Source organism: Pseudochaenichthys georgianus, chromosome 12 (assembly GCF_902827115.2).
Source record: "Pseudochaenichthys georgianus chromosome 12, fPseGeo1.2, whole genome shotgun sequence".
Classification (NCBI taxonomy): domain Eukaryota; kingdom Metazoa; phylum Chordata; class Actinopteri; order Perciformes; family Channichthyidae; genus Pseudochaenichthys; species Pseudochaenichthys georgianus.
In genome coordinates this window covers 28,627,015-28,646,556 of record NC_047514.1, presented here as the reverse complement: position 1 = coordinate 28,646,556, position 19,542 = coordinate 28,627,015, and the positions used below count along the sequence as shown (strand labels likewise).

The window sequence follows — 19,542 nt, the reverse complement described above, 5'->3', positions numbered from 1 at the left end:
GCCTCAGCCGGGCCAGGTTGGTGGTTGAATGTGCGTTTGGCATCCTCTCATCTCAGTGGAGAATGTTCCGGCGTGTCATCACCACCAGCCCGGAGGTAGCAGAGTTGTGTGTGGAGGCCACCTGTGTGTTGCACAACTTCCTCCGCAGGAAGACAATAGGAAGGCCATCACGCACACCTGTCGTCGCAGAGTTGAGTGATGAAGCTCCAACCCTGCGCGATGCACCTATGATGGGCTCAAACAACGCCACACGCCGATCCATCCAACTGCGGGAGACCTTCTGCTCCTATTTGAATGAGGAGGGTGCAGTGTCATGGCAGCATAACGTGGTGTCGGGTCACCATGGCTCCTCCAAACCAAAAGCTCTTTTAAGAGCTACCCATTTTCTTTAAAGAGCAAATGTTCCAAATGAGCCATTTTAAAATCAAACATTCCTAATAAACATGTTTCTTGAATTGATATTATTATATTATGATATGACTAACAACCTTTTTCTTTCAGCCCTGTTTTTACTGATAAACCACTCATAATTTCCATGCTCAGCTGAGCTGCTTGGGGAAAATGCACACTGTGGCAGTTCTTATTGACTCTGGTGCTGATGCCAGTCTTTTGGACATAACACTGGCCTTTCAAATGGGACTTGGTCAGGAGGCTTTGGAGAAGCCCATCAATGCTACAGCTCTAGATGGTCGTCTTCTCTGCAGAGTAACACACCGTTCAACTCCAGTTCAAATGAGCATGTCAGGTAATCACAGCGAAACACTCTCTTTTCACCTTATCCATGCACCACATCAGCCTGTCATTTTGGGGTTTCCTTGGTTAAGGAGGCATAATCCTCATAGATTGGGCTTCAGGGACTATTAGAGAGTGGAGTGCTCATTGTCATGCTGTCTGCTTAAGATCTAGTTCCTCAATTGATTCCAGTCAGCCGAGTATCTCTGAGTGTGAAGACCTTTCCGGTGTTCCCAAGGATTACCCGGATCTTAAAGAGGCCTTTAACAAAGTTCGGGCCACCTCACTCCCGCCTCATCGTGCTAATGACTGTCCTATTGACCTGTTACCTGGTACTTCTCCTCCTAGAGGTCGACTTTTTTCTTTATCGGCTCCTGAAACTAAGTCAATGGAGAAGTATATCAATGACTCTTTGGATGCAGGGCTTATCCGGCCTTCATCATCTCCTGCTGGTGCAGGTTTTTTCTTCGTGGGTAAGAAGGATAAGACTCTGCGCCCATGCATTGACTACAGAGGACTCAATAACATCACTGTCAAGAACAGGTACCCCCTTCCACTTGTTTCCTCTGCATTTGAACTGTTACAAGGCGCTACTATTTTTACCAAGCTGGACCTACGTAATGCGTACCATTTGGTGAGAATCAGGGAGGGGGACGAGTGGAAGACGGGATTTAACACTCCTAGTGGACATTATGAGTATTTAGTCATGCCTTTTGGACTCACCAATGCACCTGCAGTTTTCCAGGGGTTGGTGAATGATGTTCTGCGGGATCTTCTCAATATCTGTGTTTTTGTATACCTGGATGACATTTTGATTTTTTCCAAGTCTAAACAGGAGCATGTGGTCCATGTTCGCCTAGTCCTCCAGAGGCTCTTGGAGAACCACCTCTTTGTCAAGGCAGAGAAGTGTGTGTTCCACACCACAGAAGTCCCTTTCCTGGGATTTGTGGTCTCCACCGGAAACATCAAGATGGATCCTGAAAAGACCAAGGCGGTCACTGACTGGCCACGCCCTTCAACACGCAAGGAGCTCCAACGCTTTCTGGGTTTTGCCAACTTCTACCGGAGGTTTATTCGAAACTACAGTTTGGTGGCAACCCCTCTCACAGCTCTCACCTCTCAGAACATTCCCTTCCGGTGGTCCTCGGTGGCCGAAGGGGCTTTTGGTGAGTTAAAGTCACGCTTCACCTCTGCTCCCATTTTGATTTTTCCAGACTCTACTCGGCAGTTTACTGTAGAGGTAGATGCGTCAAACACTGGAGTTGGGGCAGTTCTTTCTCAACGGTCGGCCAAGGATCAGAAGATGCACCCGTGTGCCTTCATCTCCCGGAAGCTGTCTCCAGCAGAAAGAAATTACGATATTGGAAATCGAGAACTGTTGGCAGTGAAACTTGCCCTGGAAGAATGGAGACACTGGTTGGAGGGAGCAGAGCAGCCTTTTGTGGTCTGGACGGATCACAAAAATTTGGAGTACATCCGTTCAGCTAAGCGGCTGAACTCTCGTCAAGCCAGGTGGGCTCTGTTTTTCACACGCTTTGATTTTTCTCTTTCATACAGACCTGGTTCTAAGAACATCAAACCTGACGCCCTGTCTCGCCAGTTCCAGCCAGAGAGCTCTCCATCTCATTCTGAGAATATCATCGCTTCTACATGTGTCATTGGTCTGGTGACCTGGGAGGTGGAGGATAAGGTCAAGCGCTCTCATGCTGAACACCCAGCCCCAAGTGCCTGTCCTGTTAACCGTCTGTTTGTTCCTGCCACTCTCCGTACCCAGGTTCTCCAGTGGGGTCATAACTCCCGCCTGGCTTGTCACTCAGGAGTGAGACGGTCCCTAGCCCTGATTCGACAGCGATTTTGGTGGTCTTCCATGGAGAAGGATGCCAAAGAATTCATTGCTGCTTGCCTAGTCTGCTCCCAAAATAAGACCTCACGCCAAGCTCCCTCCGGTCTTCTTCATCCCTTGCCTATCCCTCATCGTCCCTGGTCCCACATCGCCTTGGATTTTGTCACCGGACTACCACCCTCAGACGGTAACACAGTCATACTCACAGTCATAGACCGGTTTTCCAAGTCTGCCCGGCTTATTCCATTAACCAAATTACCTACTGCCAAGGAAACAGCTGAAATCATGCTACAACATGTGTTCAGGCTGCATGGTCTCCCCAGTGACGTTGTGTCTGATCGGGGACCACAATTTACTTCTCGTTTTTGGTCCGAGTTTTGCAGGCTGCTGGGAGCCAGTGTCAGTCTCTCGTCCGGATTTCATCCCCAGTCCAATGGTCAAGCAGAGCGAATGAACCAGGAGATGGAGACTGCCTTACGCTGTCTAGCTTCCTCCACTCCCTCCTCCTGGTCGAGGCAGCTTCTATGGGTTGAGTATGCCCACAACACCCTTCCTAGTTCTGCTACTGGTCTTTCTCCATTCCAATGCTCCCGCGGATACCAGCTGCCCCTTTTCCCGGCACAGGAACGGGAGGCCAGCGTCCCATCTGCACAGGCGTTTGTAAGCCGATGTCGACGCATGTGGTTAAAGGCCCGCTCCGCGCTCCTGCGCTCTTCCGACCGTTATCAACGGACCGCCAATCGCCGTCGCAAGCCAGCTCCACAGTACTCCCCAGGGCAACGTGTCTGGCTCTCCACACGGGATCTCCCTCTCAGAGTTGAGTCAAAGAATTTGTCTCCCCGTTTTGTAGGGCCATTTCCCATAGCTAGGATTATCAATCCTGCAGCTGTCCGCCTGCGTCTGCCCCCTTCTATGAGGATTCATCCTACCTTCCACGTGTCCAAGATCAAACCAGTTAATATGAGCCCTCTTCAGCCCCCCTCTACACCCCCACCACCACCCCGGACTATCGACGGGGAGACTGTTTACACTGTCCGTCGCCTCATCAAGTCCCGGCGACGTGGTAGAGGGTTGCAGTACCTGGTACACTGGGAGGGTTATGGTCCTGAAGAGCGGTCATGGGTGCCTGCTCGCAGTATCTATGACCCATCTCTCATTACTGACTTTCACCAGGCCCATCCCGATCAACCTCGTAGGACGTCAGGAGCCGTCCATAGAGGGGGGGGGGGTTCTGTCACAAGTTAGACACTTTTATTATTGTTTGTTTGATGCCTCATCTAAACTCTCCTGTCATTTCAGATCCCGCTTTCCTCCAGGCCCTTGTAATCAGCTCATTTCCCTCACCTGGTCTCCTCAGCCCTTCCCCTCACTCATTCCCTCATCACTCCACAGTATTTATACCACCTCATTATCAGTTGTCCTTTGCCAGATTGTCTTGTCATTTCCGCCAAGCTCTCAAGTGAGTTTTGTCCTGCCCAGTTTTGGATTCCTGCCTGCCTGTCTGAAGGATTTACTGGTTTTGACCCTGCCTGTCCTTGACCTGGAATAAACTGAACATTACTATACTGGTTGTATCTGAGTCGTGCTATTGGGTTCTGATCTGTACCTGTGATCGTGACAGTCCTCCTCCACCACTGGTGGGGTTGGCTGGGCAATTGCTGGGTAATTGCTGACAGCAGACAGCAGACTTCTTTCGAACGGGGACATCTCCCTCTCCCTCCCCCGTGTTTTGCCCCGGACCTCAGCATTCTCCACCTGGCTGGCTGCTGCTGGCTGACTGGCGGGCTGACTGGTGGACTGGCTGGCTGGCTCACTCTCTACCTGGCTCTCTTCCTCTGCCACCAGGGTGGATGGAGGCAGGGTCTGCCGGGGGACATTGCTGGACGTCTCACGGTCTATGATGAATGGGGTTAAAAACCCCATCACTGCCAAGAAACGCCAGGGCTTGAACCCCCCTGCAGACCCTGCCCCGCTTCTTTTTGCCTCCTTCTCCATATTCTTCTCCTTGCGGAACCTGTCCCTCAGAGTCTTCCATCTCTTTTTGCACACATCCTCTAATAAAATGAAATGAAATAATAAAGTTAAGAAATAATAAAGTTAATTTCTTGAATTTACTAAATTATTCCTCCATTTATGAATGCTATTGTTATGCTACATTCCATGCTGGCTAAATATACTGTCTATGCTTGATAGCTGTACATGTATTATATGTTATGTTATATATTAAAGGTAATATTGGTATATTATACATATATATACATTATATATTATTGGTATATTAATATATTATTATATTAAGATATAAGATTATATATTATGCTTATACTTATTATATTATTTTTTTATTATTATAATAATATATTAAGATATAAGATTATATATTATGTTTATACTTATATTATTATTTTATTATTATATTATATGTTATGCTACATTGCTAGCTGTCCATTTAATGTTAAAATGAAGTAAACTGGATATAAACTCCCCAAACAGTTGAAATCCTACCAGTTTCACCAACTGTCTCTGCCACCTCCCGCCATGCCTGGTTCCTCCGGTTTAGGTCCCGGTAGGTGAACAGAGTACAGTCATACAGGACTGGGACATTTGCCACGGCAATGATTAATTTATCCTCCATTTTATGACATATGGAAAATGGTCAAGACCTGCCGTATCAGCATACACGCGGTTTGATTGGCTAGCGCTTGTACTGGCGGGAATTGCATAAACGGGATTTGATTGGCTGATGCCAAGCATCGAGCTCGCGATGCTTGCAAAGCCATGCCATGCTCCCCACAATGCAGTTCGGCGAAATTTAAAAATCTTCTACGTCACCCCATTCAAATGAATGGGCGAAGCGTTGAAAGCATTTTTTGATGCCTGTAGTGTAGACGGGGCGCGCCCAGCTTCAAGATTTTTTGATAGGGAGTGAGAGTGTGTTGTTTAGGAAACGGGCGCTCTGCACGGAAGAACCGCAGCAGAGTCCCGCGGGAGGTGCTGCGGTGTAAAGCTCACGATCGGAGCAGAGACACACGTTCACTGACAAAGCCGACAAACTATCGCTGGTCGCAGAGATCTGCTATTCTAAAATAAAGTCAATAATATCGACCATTGGCTGGTGTCTTTCTCTTAGTTTAAGAAATGCTTGATTTGATCAAAAGTTAGTCAAACAAAAAAACGTTATTTAACTTAATGGTAGTCGAACATAAAACCCGAATATCAGACGAATTCATGTTAAGAAACCTGTCACTCTGCCGGCTGTCTGTTGCCCCTTTCACACCAGCGCTTTTTCAGCTCCGGCTCGGAGCTGGAGCCTGAAAAGCGCCGGTTTTTCCTGTTCACACCGCAGCAGCGCCGGCTCTTAGCTCCGGAATCGGGTTCACTTCCAGCTCCAAAAAATTGTCGGTCTAGAGGCAAGAGCTTCGGAGCTAAGAGGTGGCGTCGCTTACGTCTCTCTTACGTCGAGGCGTGCAGGAAACGAAACCCACCTCCCCTGAACATGGGTCGACTGTTATGCCTGCCTACAAGCAGTAGTGCTTATAAACACACTTTATAAAGTCAGGCAACACTAACCAGGCTTCGTGTGATTCTGTTTATTTGTACCTTACTTTGACCATCCGTTCACTGTTATCGATCATTGTGGAGAGAGGCAGACGTGTTGTTTTGTATTATTGCAGCTATCGGATGCAAGTAGTCAGTTTAGCTTCGGTTGCTATGCTAACATCACCCGTTTTATACCAGAGAAACTTTCATAACAGCGTTGTGATACCAAACAGCGTCAATTCAGACACATTCACTTAGGCTAAGGGGAACTGGGGATATGCATCAGCTGCTTGTGTGAGTCGGACAGTGAATACTTTAGAGCGGCCGCTGCAGTGTGAGCTAACCGGGAGCTAACGGGAGAATAAACTCCTGTGGAAGAGCAGCACTGCAGCGGTCGGTAAATGCTGCAGAAACACATTAATAAACAATGAACCACGGCACTCTGGAGCAAAGTATAAGGTTGGAGAAGTCGTTATTTTGAATATTCCATATTTTAAAGCATCAATCTGATGCATTTTGAGATGCATTTTTTTGCCAACCTGGGGAGAGCTGGAGAAACTTAACTTCAGCCATGAGTCAAAAATATTATGACCTCCTTACTAAGTATTATCAGGGATGCAAACTCATCAGGTATGGAAAAGGTGACAAGGACCCGAGCCCCCTGACCCCACGGAAGATCGGCTTTAAAATGAGGAATAACAGAGGATTTTAGCAGTCAAAACAACTAAAGCAGCAGTGTTAATAATAACAGAAACGCTAAAGAGTCACATCTAATAGAAATATATAAAAGCATTTATTTTAATTGTGTAGCAGTCAGTTTATAATTTTGGCAGCACTGTTGAGCATTTTGAAAATCTATTGTCATGCCTCTGTGCAAGGCTGAGTCTTTCTATCTTTATGGCATCTGGTGTAAAGTAACTAAATTCATAAACTCAAGTACTATACTTGGGTACAATTTTGAGATACTTGTACTTTATTTAAGTATTTCAATGTTTTGCTACTTTGTTCTTCTTCTCCTCTACAGTTCATAGGTAAATGGTGTACTTTTACTCCACTACATGTATTTAATACCTTTAGTTACTTCACAGATCTGGATGAATGATGTGAAATCTAATCTAAGTGTTGAATCAGACTTTAGTTCCACCTGGAGTAAATCCACCAGCTACCCTGCAGTCTACAAAGTCATTCAGACTAGCTGCACCTTTACCAGCTTTGAGAACACTTTCATGATCAATCATTATAAAACATATCATATATATTATTCTGAAATGCACCAATCTGCACAACGACTACTTTTACTGTCGCTACTTTCACTATATTTTGATTAGAATACTTTTCTACTTTTACTTGAGGAACATTTTGAATGCAGTACTTTTACTAACAGAGTATTCCTATTCCTACACTCTGGTACTTCTACTTTTACTCAAGTACAAGTCCTGAGTACTTCTACTTTTACTCAAGTACAAGATCTGAGTATTTCTGCTTTTAATCAAGTACAAGATCTGAGTACTTTTACTTTTAATCAAGTACAAGATCTGAGTACTTCTACTTTTACTCAAATACAAGATCTGAGTATTTCTGCTTTTAATCAAGTACAAGATCTGAGTACTTCTACTTTTACTCTAGTACAATATCTGAGTGCTTCTACTTTTACTCAAGTACAAGATCTATACTTATACCACCTCCGTTTATCGCCTATGAAAAAAAAACTATTAGAAAACGAAGGCTAAAGCTAACGTTAGCAGATAGTGACAATGTATGCTAGCTAGCTAGCTCAACGATAATATTGCGACAGAAAAACTTTTCAGTGCACATCACGCTCTGCGCTCCGACAGGGAGCTCTGCTCTGAACACCTGAACGGCCTGTTCTAACAGCTGTTCACCAGCGGTCCAGTCTGTGCCACAGTGACTCCAGACCGCACAGTAACGAACGCAACCATAGCTAATGTGGCTGCTGAAGCTAGACCATCATCGCAGAGCAGCAGAGCCGACAGGCAGGAAGACTCGAGCACAGCACACAGCTCGCGCTGCATTATAATATATAAAAAAAGAACACCATGCGTCATGCGTGTCATGATGGCACATAACAGCTCGCGGCCGCAGACTACTCCGGGTCCCAGACCCCCCCCATACCCCAAAAATATTTTTATTGCATATCTACATGAATCACACAAACGACCTATTTTGGATTCAAAACGGCGAATTTCGCCGAAAGGTGAGTGATTCTCATGCCTGATTAAGCAACACGATCATCGACCCGACGCAGTTCCCCGTTATTGTTGTTGTTGTGAGCGCCGTAATGGCTGCCGTTGGGGAGCAAATCAGCGATGTAAACGGTGACGTCATGACGCAGCAGGGGCAGCTCTGGGGCGCCAGTGGGTGGTGTGAACAGAGCGGGAGCTGAAAAGGGAAACCGGAGCTGAATCAGAAAAGCTCCCGCTTGGAGCTAGAAAGGGAAAAGCGCTGGTGTGAAAGCCGCATGTGTGACTGACGGAAGAGACTGTGTGGTCGCCGATCAGCCAAGTAGATTTGAAGAAAATAAAGAAAGGGGAAACCCGCGAAAAATTTGAAAAGTGCAAGTCATCGTCGTGTCATCTTATTTATGTTTCCCTACAACTAGAAAGAGTGTTTTATTGATTTTTCGAATTATTAAGAACCTTAAACATATAGAAAGAAAAGTTATAACATGTATATATTTTTTGTGTTAACATATGATATAGGCATGCTGCATACATTGTTAAAAATATGCGAGGGGCATGACGTCAGAGCATTTTCCTATGTGCCGGTGCTTAGCCCCGGACAGCCCCGGCCCAATTTAACCCCTGTATGTCTTAAGTGTAATTTGGTATGCTTTTATTTTTGAAGGCGAGTTTACGCTGTTGACAGGAACTTGTTGTTGCTATGGAAACAAGAAAAGCTTCACAGCGGGCGGAACTTGTCATAATGTCCGCGATAATAAAACCCACCCATTTCGATGCATCTAAATGGGTGGGTTTTATTATCGTTTTTATTATCGGAAGATATGATTGGTCAATTGTACTGTAATTTGACATTACTCTCTCGTTCAGTTACTATAGCTGGCCCTCTGTGAATTTACAGCAGGACCACCAATCAGCTCCTGTCTTCATAGTAACTCGCAGAGACGAGCTTCTTTCATTTAACCCTTCACATTGAAACAGAAACTGAATAGGCAGATTCGAAGGATTTATTTATTTGGAAATGTTATTTTAAATACAATTAAATCAAGTTATTTTGGTAAAACTAATCAAATATAACTAAAAAAATATTTAAAAGATATAGTCTATATTAAATAATATAAATAATATTTTCTTTTAATGTTTTTAAATATTATTTTGTATTATTTTGTATCTTAGGCCTTCAGAGAGGGCCTAGAAGGCCCTGACGGCTCGCCACTGATCACTCAGTATAACAGGCCTACATTATTCTCTTTATTTGTATGTTTTAGTTTAGTAGATATCCACAAACAAAGAGTCGATATTTTGTGTGTTGTACAGTGTGTAGGTGCGGCGGACAGACAGGTCTAAGTTGGTTTGGTGTCCTATAGCTTACTTTTAATATTAAGTCTTGTAAATAAAACTTTTGGCCCGTAATTTCAATTCCCCATTTCAGCAACCAGAAAGGGGGGGGGTCATACTTGTTTGATTCTGTAATTGTATATATTTATATACATATATGTGTGTGTATTTGTCCGCATCTGTAGCCTGTTATTGTCTCATTATACCGCACTGTGAATGAATCAAAGTAAATATATAAGTCGTCATGAACACATCTGTCCATCAGACAGAGGGCTGCTGTGCCTCCTGTCATCATTAATGGACGTCTCTTTAAAATGACCGCTCAGAGGCTCATTTCTCTAACCGCCTGCTGCTTCCCCTCCTCTTTCCTCGGTCCCCCTCCTCGGCTCCTCCGCTCGCATCTCCTGTGGGCGCGACTAAGACACGAGGATAGGAGTCGAGGAGGGGAAACTAGAGAATTGAGAAGCCTTCCCAGTGTCTCCGTGAATGCATATGCTTACCTCGGCAGGTGCATTGAATAATCAAATGTGATTGGTTCTTGGAGCGTCTATGTCGTTATCGACAGCCAACCAATCTAGCCGCCGTCTGCTGACGTCAGTGTTGCGTCGAACCCCATCTTAACTCAGTTCAAACTTTTCCTCAGATTTGTTTCCATAATGAACAGAAGTACACTGCCACGCAGCGCCTGTGACCAGCCTTAGCAGACGTTGAATTTCGCATGTCACTGTTAGTGTAGCTCAGCAGCTCGTGTCGGTCCTTTCGGAGCACTTTCACCGAGCGTCCGGCCCGAAGCAGCGGCAGCAGCCCTGCGGCGGGCAGAGACACCTGACAGCCACCATGTCAGGTCCAACACTACAGGTATATTGACATGACACTGCTTGTTTAAATTGTCAAATGAAGTGGAGTTTTCATGGAGACATTCAACATTACACGAATTATTATTAACCAAGGACGGTTGACAGTTAAATTACCATAGCTAGTTTGGCAGATTTGCCGCTCTTGATTTTCCTGTTTGTCTGGTTTGCCTCTCCTCATAGTTCCTCTGTCTTTGTATGATGTTGATGATGTCAGAAAACACTTCTAACTAATGTTTAACTGTAGCTTACTATTTGAAAATCTTAGTTTTATTAAAAGAAAACATCGTAAGCATTAGCAGCCCCTCGACATGTCTTCCCCTCTCTCCAGAGTTTTGATATCTGACACCTAACCTGCTTATCCCCAGGCTGGTACACTCTCTGCTTTCACAAGCCTTTTCTGCTTTGTTTATGTTGAAAAAATATGAATTGCTGAATAGAATTTTAACTTATAATTTGACACATTATTAAAATAAGTAGCCTATTATCGGGGATTTTGTATTGGCCTATTTAAAAATAAGGGACAGTTACATACAAATAAATACACTTTGAACCATCCATTGGTCACTGTGATGTAAAAATGGTTTATTGGCTTTTATTGGGTTATTGACACCACTTCCTAGGACAGAAAAAGGTGAAGTGACTTTGATTGACAGAAGGCGTGTCCTCAGAACATAATAGCTAAAGGCATGAACAGATGATACTAATACCAACAAAGAGCCAGCCTACCTCAACACCTGACTCTTAGCTTGACCAGTCAGTAACACATGAGTGTTGATCTTATACTTAGTGTTAGTTAATTGTTTGTAAAAGTAATTGGGCTTTGTATCAAGTGATATCACTACTGAACTCACTGCACCATAGTTTCAGTTTCTCCCTCTATAACCATGAACAATTTGCACAACAGCTACCTTGCCCATCTGTAATTGATATACTGTCCTGTGTATATATGTTTCTGCTCCAGTAGTCTAAGTCTATATTTCTTCTATATTTTAGATATATGTTTATATACTGTTTATTGTTTTTGTTGTATTATGTTTAACCCTTTATTCCACCTTTTTAAAATATTTTTACTCCCTCAACACTGCTGATGTAAAAAAAGAAAATCCCAATTTGAGATGAATAAAGTGTCCGTCTAGCTCTAGCCCCTTTGATGTAACCTTATTCTGGTACTATGATGTTGCAAGTCTTATGAATTCAATTTGGACCAGTTAGATCATTTATTGTTCATTTGATTCTTTTCTTGAAAAGTTCATATCAAAACATAAACCACTAAAACAAAAGAGCGAAACCTGATTAATAAACGGTCTATTGTAAATATACCTTATTAAGGCGTTTGGGTTAAAAGTGTTTTTTTACATAATCATGTTCTACTGTATCATTTATTTTAGAGCAACATACAGAGTAAGTGCTCATGTAATCTTATTTTAACTTAATTTTAATCTAAATATGAGGTTCCAGAATCAATCCAAACTTGATCTGTGAATATCTTTAATCGCACATTCTATCAAACTCAATGGCTAGACTTCAGTCACTATCTATTTACACTAGCTCTCTAGAGTGAAGATAAGTTCAAATAGGTTCAGTTTAAATATTGTTTGAGCAGCTGGAGACCCCATGTCCAATGCATATTGGGATATTTGGCAACTCCAAAATAATTTCAATACAAAAACAAGTAGTTCTCATTTAATATTTACAAAGCTGTGCAAATCGGCATTCTGATTCTGATGGTTAGGCTTTATCCACAACGCACTGCAGCTGAGTGGAGTTCTGTACTTTGTAGGGCTACATTATTGAAAGATTACATTATTAAAGACGGCGTGTGTCACTCCAGGTCTCTTGTGTTTGACAGTGATTTAACACAAGATTAATGAAATCAAAGTTTGTATTCTGACTAAATATGAAGAAAAAAAACATTTGAAAATGCAATCTGCAACATTTGTTGTGATCAATTCACCATTTTAGTTTCCCAATGAAGCTAAAATGACAAATATGCTCTGGTTTGAGCTTTTTAAATAAGAAGATGCTTTGCTTTGTGTGTTCTACATGATTTTACATGACATCTCTTTGGGTTTGCATTGTTGGTCGAGCTATTCAAAACATTTGAATATGTTTCTTTGGACTCAGAGCTGGTGATACTTCATGTTAAGCTCCATGACAATAGACTTCATGATTTATCAAAACCAGATTTTCAGGTTAATGAATTATGAGAATGATAAATAGTTTCAGTCCAAATCTTTTCTCAGCAGCTGATTTCACAATGCTAGCTTGTTGTTGTAAGTTACAAAGATATGTATCCACAGGGGGGGGGGGGGGCATTGTGCCATTTATTGTTGCTGATCCATTGACAGCACTACTTGGAGGACTTTCCGCATAAAGAATTGTCTCTCTAGTTTTTCTTGGTTGCATCAACCAGGGGACACAGCCTGTGTTTAGTTTACACTTTAAACACTTTCTTTATTAGAATCAATGTTCTGTTCACCTGAGACGTGTGTGATAGTTGTCCTCTGTACATTTTCATATTTAACATGTTTGACCAAAGCTATTAAATACATGTAGCGGTGTAAAAGTACACCATTGACCTCTTGTGGAGTAGAAGTCAAAGTAGCAAAACATGGAAATACTCAAATGAAGTACAATTATCTCCAAATTTTACTAGAGTAAATAATAATAATAAAGCTTTATTTTTACAGCAGTTTTCATACAGCACATGCAGCTCAAAGTGATTTACAAAATGGCACACATCACAATAAACAACATATCATATTTTAACAGGTTAAGAGACGCAAGGAGGTCAACGGTAAAACGATTAAATTATTAAAAGACCAACGTAAAAGGAAATGAGTTGGCCTTGGTAGGGTGTTCCACAGTTTGAGAGCGTAGTGGATACAAGCTGCCTCACCCATTTGACTTTGGGGGACTTTAGGGATATTTCAAAAGCTGAAGAGGACCTCAGGGCTCGCCCAGGGAGACTGTGAGCCACGTGGGAGCCAAACCATTAAGAGCTTTAAAACCAGTAAAATAATTAAAAAATGAATTCTCAGAGACCCTGGCAGCGAATGTAGTTCAGATAAAACAGGAATTATTTGATCTATTTTTCCGTTTTTTGTTAAAAGCCTGGCGGCGAAGCTCTGGATAAGTTGCAGCTTTTCTATTGGCATGTTTTGGAAGTCCAGCGAAGAGTGCATTACAGTAGTCCAACCTACTTGAGATGAGTGCATGTATAAGCTTTTCAGCGTCTGGCAATATGTACTTAGTAACGACACAGCCCTGTGAATTACACATCTGTAAGGGTTGTGACAGTATCTTGCACAGTTGTCAATGTATGTATCTGCTTTGCTTATTATAAGCAAAGCAGATACATAATGATACACACAATAAAAACAATATCATGGCTGGTAAAATCCACAGCGGGCAGACATTGTGAAGCAGTTGTGCTGTGTGTTTCAGAGTGGCACCCTGCAGAGCCTGGCGGAGGCGGACATTCTGGACCCAGAGTTCCAGCAGCGCTTGGAAGACGCTCGTACCTTGCTCAGGCAGGAGATCCAGCGGGAGTTGAAGATCAAGGAGGCTGCTGAAAGACTGCGGCGGGCCATCACCAACCGCAAGAGCGCCGCTGATGTGGAGGGCCAACTGAAGGCCTCCAACCGCAAGCTGGAGAGGCTGCACCTGGAGCTGCAGGAGCTCAACGCCAGGTCCATGGCCACAGAGAAGGACAGCCCCACAGGTAAGTAAACGCATCATGGTGGAGAGTGTAGATGTCACATGATATCCCTGCTTATTTTAGTTTTCTAAGTGTTAAGCAATGTTTACTCAATGTGTGTCACTCCCTAAGAATAGTGTGGACATTAGGACAGCTAGATAGAAGATAGAAATATACTTTATTGGGAAATTATTTTGTTACAGCAGCAATGTGTTATCAAAATTAAATATTTAAAAGCCTTTCACCTAAGTATTGAAATGTGTTGCTTCTTTACTTCTACTCCACTACCATTCAAAGTTATATTGTATACTTTTCCTCCACTACATGTATCTAATACCTTTAGTTACTTCACAGATGTGGATGAATGATGTGAAATCTAATCAAGTGTTGAATCAGACTTCAGTTCCACCTGGAGTAAATCCACCAGCTACCCTGCAGTCTACAAAGTACTTCAAACTAGCTGCACCTTCACCAGCTTTGAGAACACTTTCATGATCAATCATTATAAAACATATATATATATATTATTCTGAAATGGACCAATCTGCATACTGAGTACTTCAGTTTTTTAAGTATATTATTATGCCAATAATTGTGTACTTTTACTTGAGTAGAATTTGCAATGCAGAACTTTTACTTGCAACAGAGTATTCCTACACTCTGGTACTTCTACTTACTTTGTCACCCCTGCCTGTTCCTCACCTTGCACTGTGTTTGATCCAGGATGGATACATGTGTAATTAAAGGTTTGGTTAGTTTAAGGCACTTTGAATGTTCTAAATGTTGGACTTGGCTAGGTCGATTGGCAGGTGGTCGCTGTGCTGACAGAAAAGCCCCGTGCCATGTCAGTAATGTGTGAGTGTACCGTTACTGCACCCTCTAAGTAGCTTAAAGATGGTACAATCACAAAAAGTCATTTAACCTTCGCCTAAGATTAGTATTATTATTTTCATGCAGGTTGTTTGGAGGAGGAATACAACCCATCAGCAGACTCCTGTCAGTGGGAGGACGTCAGCTCCCCTGCGGCCAGTCGAGTCAGAACCCTGAAGAAACAGCTCACCATGGAGACCAAAGTCAAACAGGGCGCTGAGAACATGATCCACACTTACACCAACAGCTCTGTCAAGGTAGAGGACAATGTTTGTCCAATTTGTTATGGTTTTATGGTCCGACTCGCTGGTGCTCTGAAGATGTCGGGCGGGGCTAAAGTCCTCCCAAAGTCTGCTGCGCCTAATCCAATCACCACCTCCCCTTCTACCATGTTAACGTGAATCTCTGTCATATGCCTTACAGTAAAAAGAAACGGACTGAAAGATACATGAGGCAGGTTCATTTATATAGCGCCTTTTAACACAAGTCAATTCAAAGTGCTTCACAAAAATGAAAAACATTAAGAGCATTAAGAAATAGTGCAGCGGAAACATATTATAAAATGGCATTTAAAAACAATAAATAATAATAGTAAACATAAAACAAGCTAATATATAAAATACATGGATAAAAGTGACAGTGTAGTGAGCATATTAACTGAACTCCTCCATGTTTAGTTCTGACTCTGGGGACAGAAAGCTGACCAGTCCCTGAAGACCTGAGAGATCTGGATGGTTCATCATTTAGCAGGAGGTCAGCAATGTATTTTGGGCCTAAACCATTCAGTGCTTTATAAACCAGCAGCAGTATTTAGAAATCTATTCTTTGACACACAGGAAGCCAGTGTAAAGACTTCAGAACAGGAGTGATGTGATCCACTTTCTTAGTGCTAGTGAGGACTCGAGCAGCGGCGTTCTGAATCAGCTGCAGCTTTCTAATAGATCTTTTAGTGAGACCTGTGAAGACACCATTGCAGTGTCCAGTCTACTGAAGATAAAGGCATGGACACGTTTCTCCAAATCCTGCTGTGACATTAGTCTTTTAATCCTAGATATGTTCTTTAGGTGATAGTAGGCTGATTTAGTAACTGTTTTAATGTGACTGTTGAAACTCAGGTCAGAGTCCATGACTACACCTAGATTTCTGGATCACTAAATATAGCCAAGTTCATGGAGCTACCAGCCACTGCATCCCATGCCATCTCCGTCATGTACTGGCCTTCAGGCATGGCTGCTACTATACTTCAAATACTTTGCTAATTTGTTACAATGTGTGACCACTGCAAAACATGGCTAATCCACAATTCAAACATTTTAAATGGTCCCACCTCCTCTGGTCTCTCTCACTGTCACGATGTCTCTGTGTTGGACAACATGCATTACGCTGCTGTTATTCTCCAGGACAGGAAGATGGTGAGCACAGCGCAGCAGATGTTACAGGACAGCCGCACTAAGATCGAGCTGCTGCGCATGCAGATTGTCAAAGTCAGCCAAGCCAGAGACGGGGTAGACGGCACCCTCGGTAAATCTGACCACACACACTACACTTCCTGTTTTGGCCTCTACCAGCACTCAAGGAAAAATACCCGATACTAAAGTTAACAAAAGATACTCATCATTGGTTGTACATTGAATGTACTGAATGATGCCACTGTATTACCCCTATTAGACCCTCCAGAAAAACCCCATCGCAGAATTTACCGCATAATCAGCAAAATGGCGCAGATTTTAAAAGGCCGCATATTTATCAAAAGGCCGCATAATCCCGCATTTTTCCTCACAAAATTGAGGGGAAAAAAAGTGAACTCGTCTTGACGTGAAGTAGTGATGATGATGATGATGATGACGCAACGTCATCAGCTCGCGCATCACAGAAGGTAAACAACACCGTAGAGTGAACGTGGAGCTCACACGAGAGAGAAAACACCAAGATGAAAACATCTAATCCATCTCATTTACCGACGAACATTTCTGCTAAAGACCGGGCAAAGCAGTACCCCGATGTCTGTGGGGAAACTATTCTGCACCCCGTGCAACTGTGCATAAGAGAACATCGACGGTGACGACCCACTTTGATTCACTCAAACATTCGAACATGCTTTCTGCTGCTGCGGACAAGAAAGCCAAACAACTCACGTTCACCGAGGCATCGACCTCCAAAACCCTTTCGAGGGCTACAAGAAACGAAGTGAGAAGCCTACAAGATTGAAGCTGGTCAGATAACGAACGAGTAAATGAAAACAGAATGAGGCGGAGAAGTGTGTGTGTGTGTGTGTGTGTGTGTGTGTGTGTGTGTGTGTGTTTTAAAATAGCCCAATTGCTTTTACAATAGATAAACATTGAATGTGTTTAATTGAATAGGAAAGGGGCTTAACGTTAGTGGCAGGTTGTGTGTGAGAGAGAATAAATAAGACAGCCCAATATTTAAAAAAAAATCTATTCTTTTTCGCAACTTCCCGCAATTTCACCGCATAAAATCACATAAAAACCCCACATATTTAATCGCATACTCAAGTATTTTAGCCCACGTTTTTCTGGAGGGTCTACCTAATACGGACGCATTGAGTCACCATCAGTATGTTTTAACTGGTATGACGAGACAGATTTGAAGTATATGTTATGTTGATGCTCCGCCCCTCCCCAGGTCAGCCTGAGGAGATGGTTGGTGCTCTGGAGCTGCGGCTGGCTGAACTCCTGCACCACATGAAGATTGAATCGGCCGTAGCAGAAGGAGCCAAGAACGTGGTGAAGCAGCTGAGCGGGCGCAAGGTCCAGGACCGCCGTGTGCTGGCAGAGGTCCGTGACAGCTGGATCCTTCATGTTCTGCTTATTGCTTAAACCTTTTTTTTGACACACTATGATACAAAGGATAATAATGAAAATGTTACTAGAGTATGTGGTGTTTTAATACTGCTACCTTTTGATTTCAGGGCCAAGTTTAGCAGCAAGATTACGATTTAGATTACATTTTATTGTCATTGCACAGAGTACAAGTACTAAGACAACAACATGTCATTTACATCCAACCAGAAGTGCAAAACAGTAGTAAAGTTGTTGTAGCAACTTAAAGTCAGCTCCTGTCTGAGCAATAAGAAAGTGCTGTGTGTCCCTCAGGCCTCGGCACGGATGCAGGAGTCCTCTCAGAAGGTGGACCTGTTGACCCTGTCTCTGGAGAGGCGTCTGAGTGAGCTTCCTGAGGGCCATCCCAGGCGCACGGCCATCAGAGAGGAGCTGCAGTCCAGAAGCTCGCCTTCCTACGAGACGCCCAAGGAGCTATCCAGAGCTCCGTCCTCCTCCTCTTCATCCTTCTTCAAACCAGCCAGTCTTACAGGTGGCTACTAATATATTCCAATGTATATTAGTAATAGTGTACTTCATTTATTTAAGAAGTTATGTTTCACATAGATTTAACATAAAAACATAATAAGCTTATGAAATACAATCCATTGTTTGTGATTAAAGCAGTAGTCCCTATCAGTTTGGCCTGAGGTCCCGAACACAAAGGCTGGGCCCACAGAGACTAAACTAAAATGATTTAAATTCAATGATTGTTTGAAGCCAAAAAGGGTGAGGTTAGCCAGAGTGTTACCCAACAAATCGGTGAGGAGGAGACGACTGTTGGCGCCATTATTCAGGAATGGAAGAAAGAGAAAATGAGCATCAGTCGCCCTCGGTCTGAGGCTCCACACAAGGTCTGGCCCCGTGGGGTTTGATGATCAGGAGAAAGGGGAGGGGTCAGCCAGAACTACACGGGAGGAACTTGTGAATGATCTCAAGGCAGCTGGGAGCACAGGCACCAAGAAAACTGTTGGTATCACACTCCACCATCATGGATCAAACCCTGCAGTGCCTGAAGCCCCCCCCCTGCTCAAGAGGAACATGAGAGGCCGTCTGAAGTTTCACTACACACCTCTGAAGGATTCAGAGAAGGCTTGGGAGGAGAGGATGTGGTCAGATGAGACCAACATCGAGATCTTTGGCGTCAACTGGACACGCCGTGTTTGGAGGAAGAGAGATGCTGACTATAACCCCCCCCCCCCGTCAGCATGGAGGTGGAAACATTGTGCTTTGGGGTGCTGAAGCTTCCAGAGGCCAGGCATCAGCTTAACACCTGAAGGATGTGGAGAGGGTCTTCAGAGAGGAGTGGGCCAACATCCTTCCTGAGATGTGCACAGACCTGGAGACCAGCGACAAGAAGCGTCTGACCTCTGTGTCCAACAAGGGTTCCTCCACCAAGATCTAACACATGTTCTGCAGGGGATCACATACTTATTCCCCTCAGTTAAATGCATATCCGTTTTGTATCTTTTATATAATGTCCATTTCTGGATTCTCTTTTTGACATTCTCTCTCTCATTAGTAAAATAAACCTACCATTACAATTATAGACTGTTCATTTCTTTTTAAGTGGGCAAACTTTCAAAATCTCCAAGGGATATATATATATATATATATATATGTATAT

The 19,542-nt window shown here is 43.3% G+C and overlaps 1 protein-coding gene across 1 annotated transcript in view; it reads left to right on the top strand.

Annotated features, from left to right (window-relative positions):
• Nucleotides 1-10,245: 10,245 nt before the first annotated feature.
• Nucleotides 10,246-19,542, top strand: part of pkn3 (protein kinase N3) — an 18,007-nt gene continuing 8,710 nt past the window's right edge. Inside the window, exons 1-7 of the mRNA XM_071204927.1 lie at nucleotides 10,246-10,509; nucleotides 13,956-14,232; nucleotides 15,166-15,335; nucleotides 16,479-16,599; nucleotides 17,722-17,873; nucleotides 18,192-18,411; nucleotides 18,925-19,058. Of these exons, the coding sequence (XP_071061028.1) occupies nucleotides 10,489-10,509; nucleotides 13,956-14,232; nucleotides 15,166-15,335; nucleotides 16,479-16,599; nucleotides 17,722-17,873; nucleotides 18,192-18,411; nucleotides 18,925-19,058 (1,095 nt within the window). The 5' untranslated portion in view covers nucleotides 10,246-10,488. The remainder of the gene's footprint in view (nucleotides 10,510-13,955; nucleotides 14,233-15,165; nucleotides 15,336-16,478; nucleotides 16,600-17,721; nucleotides 17,874-18,191; nucleotides 18,412-18,924; nucleotides 19,059-19,542) is intronic.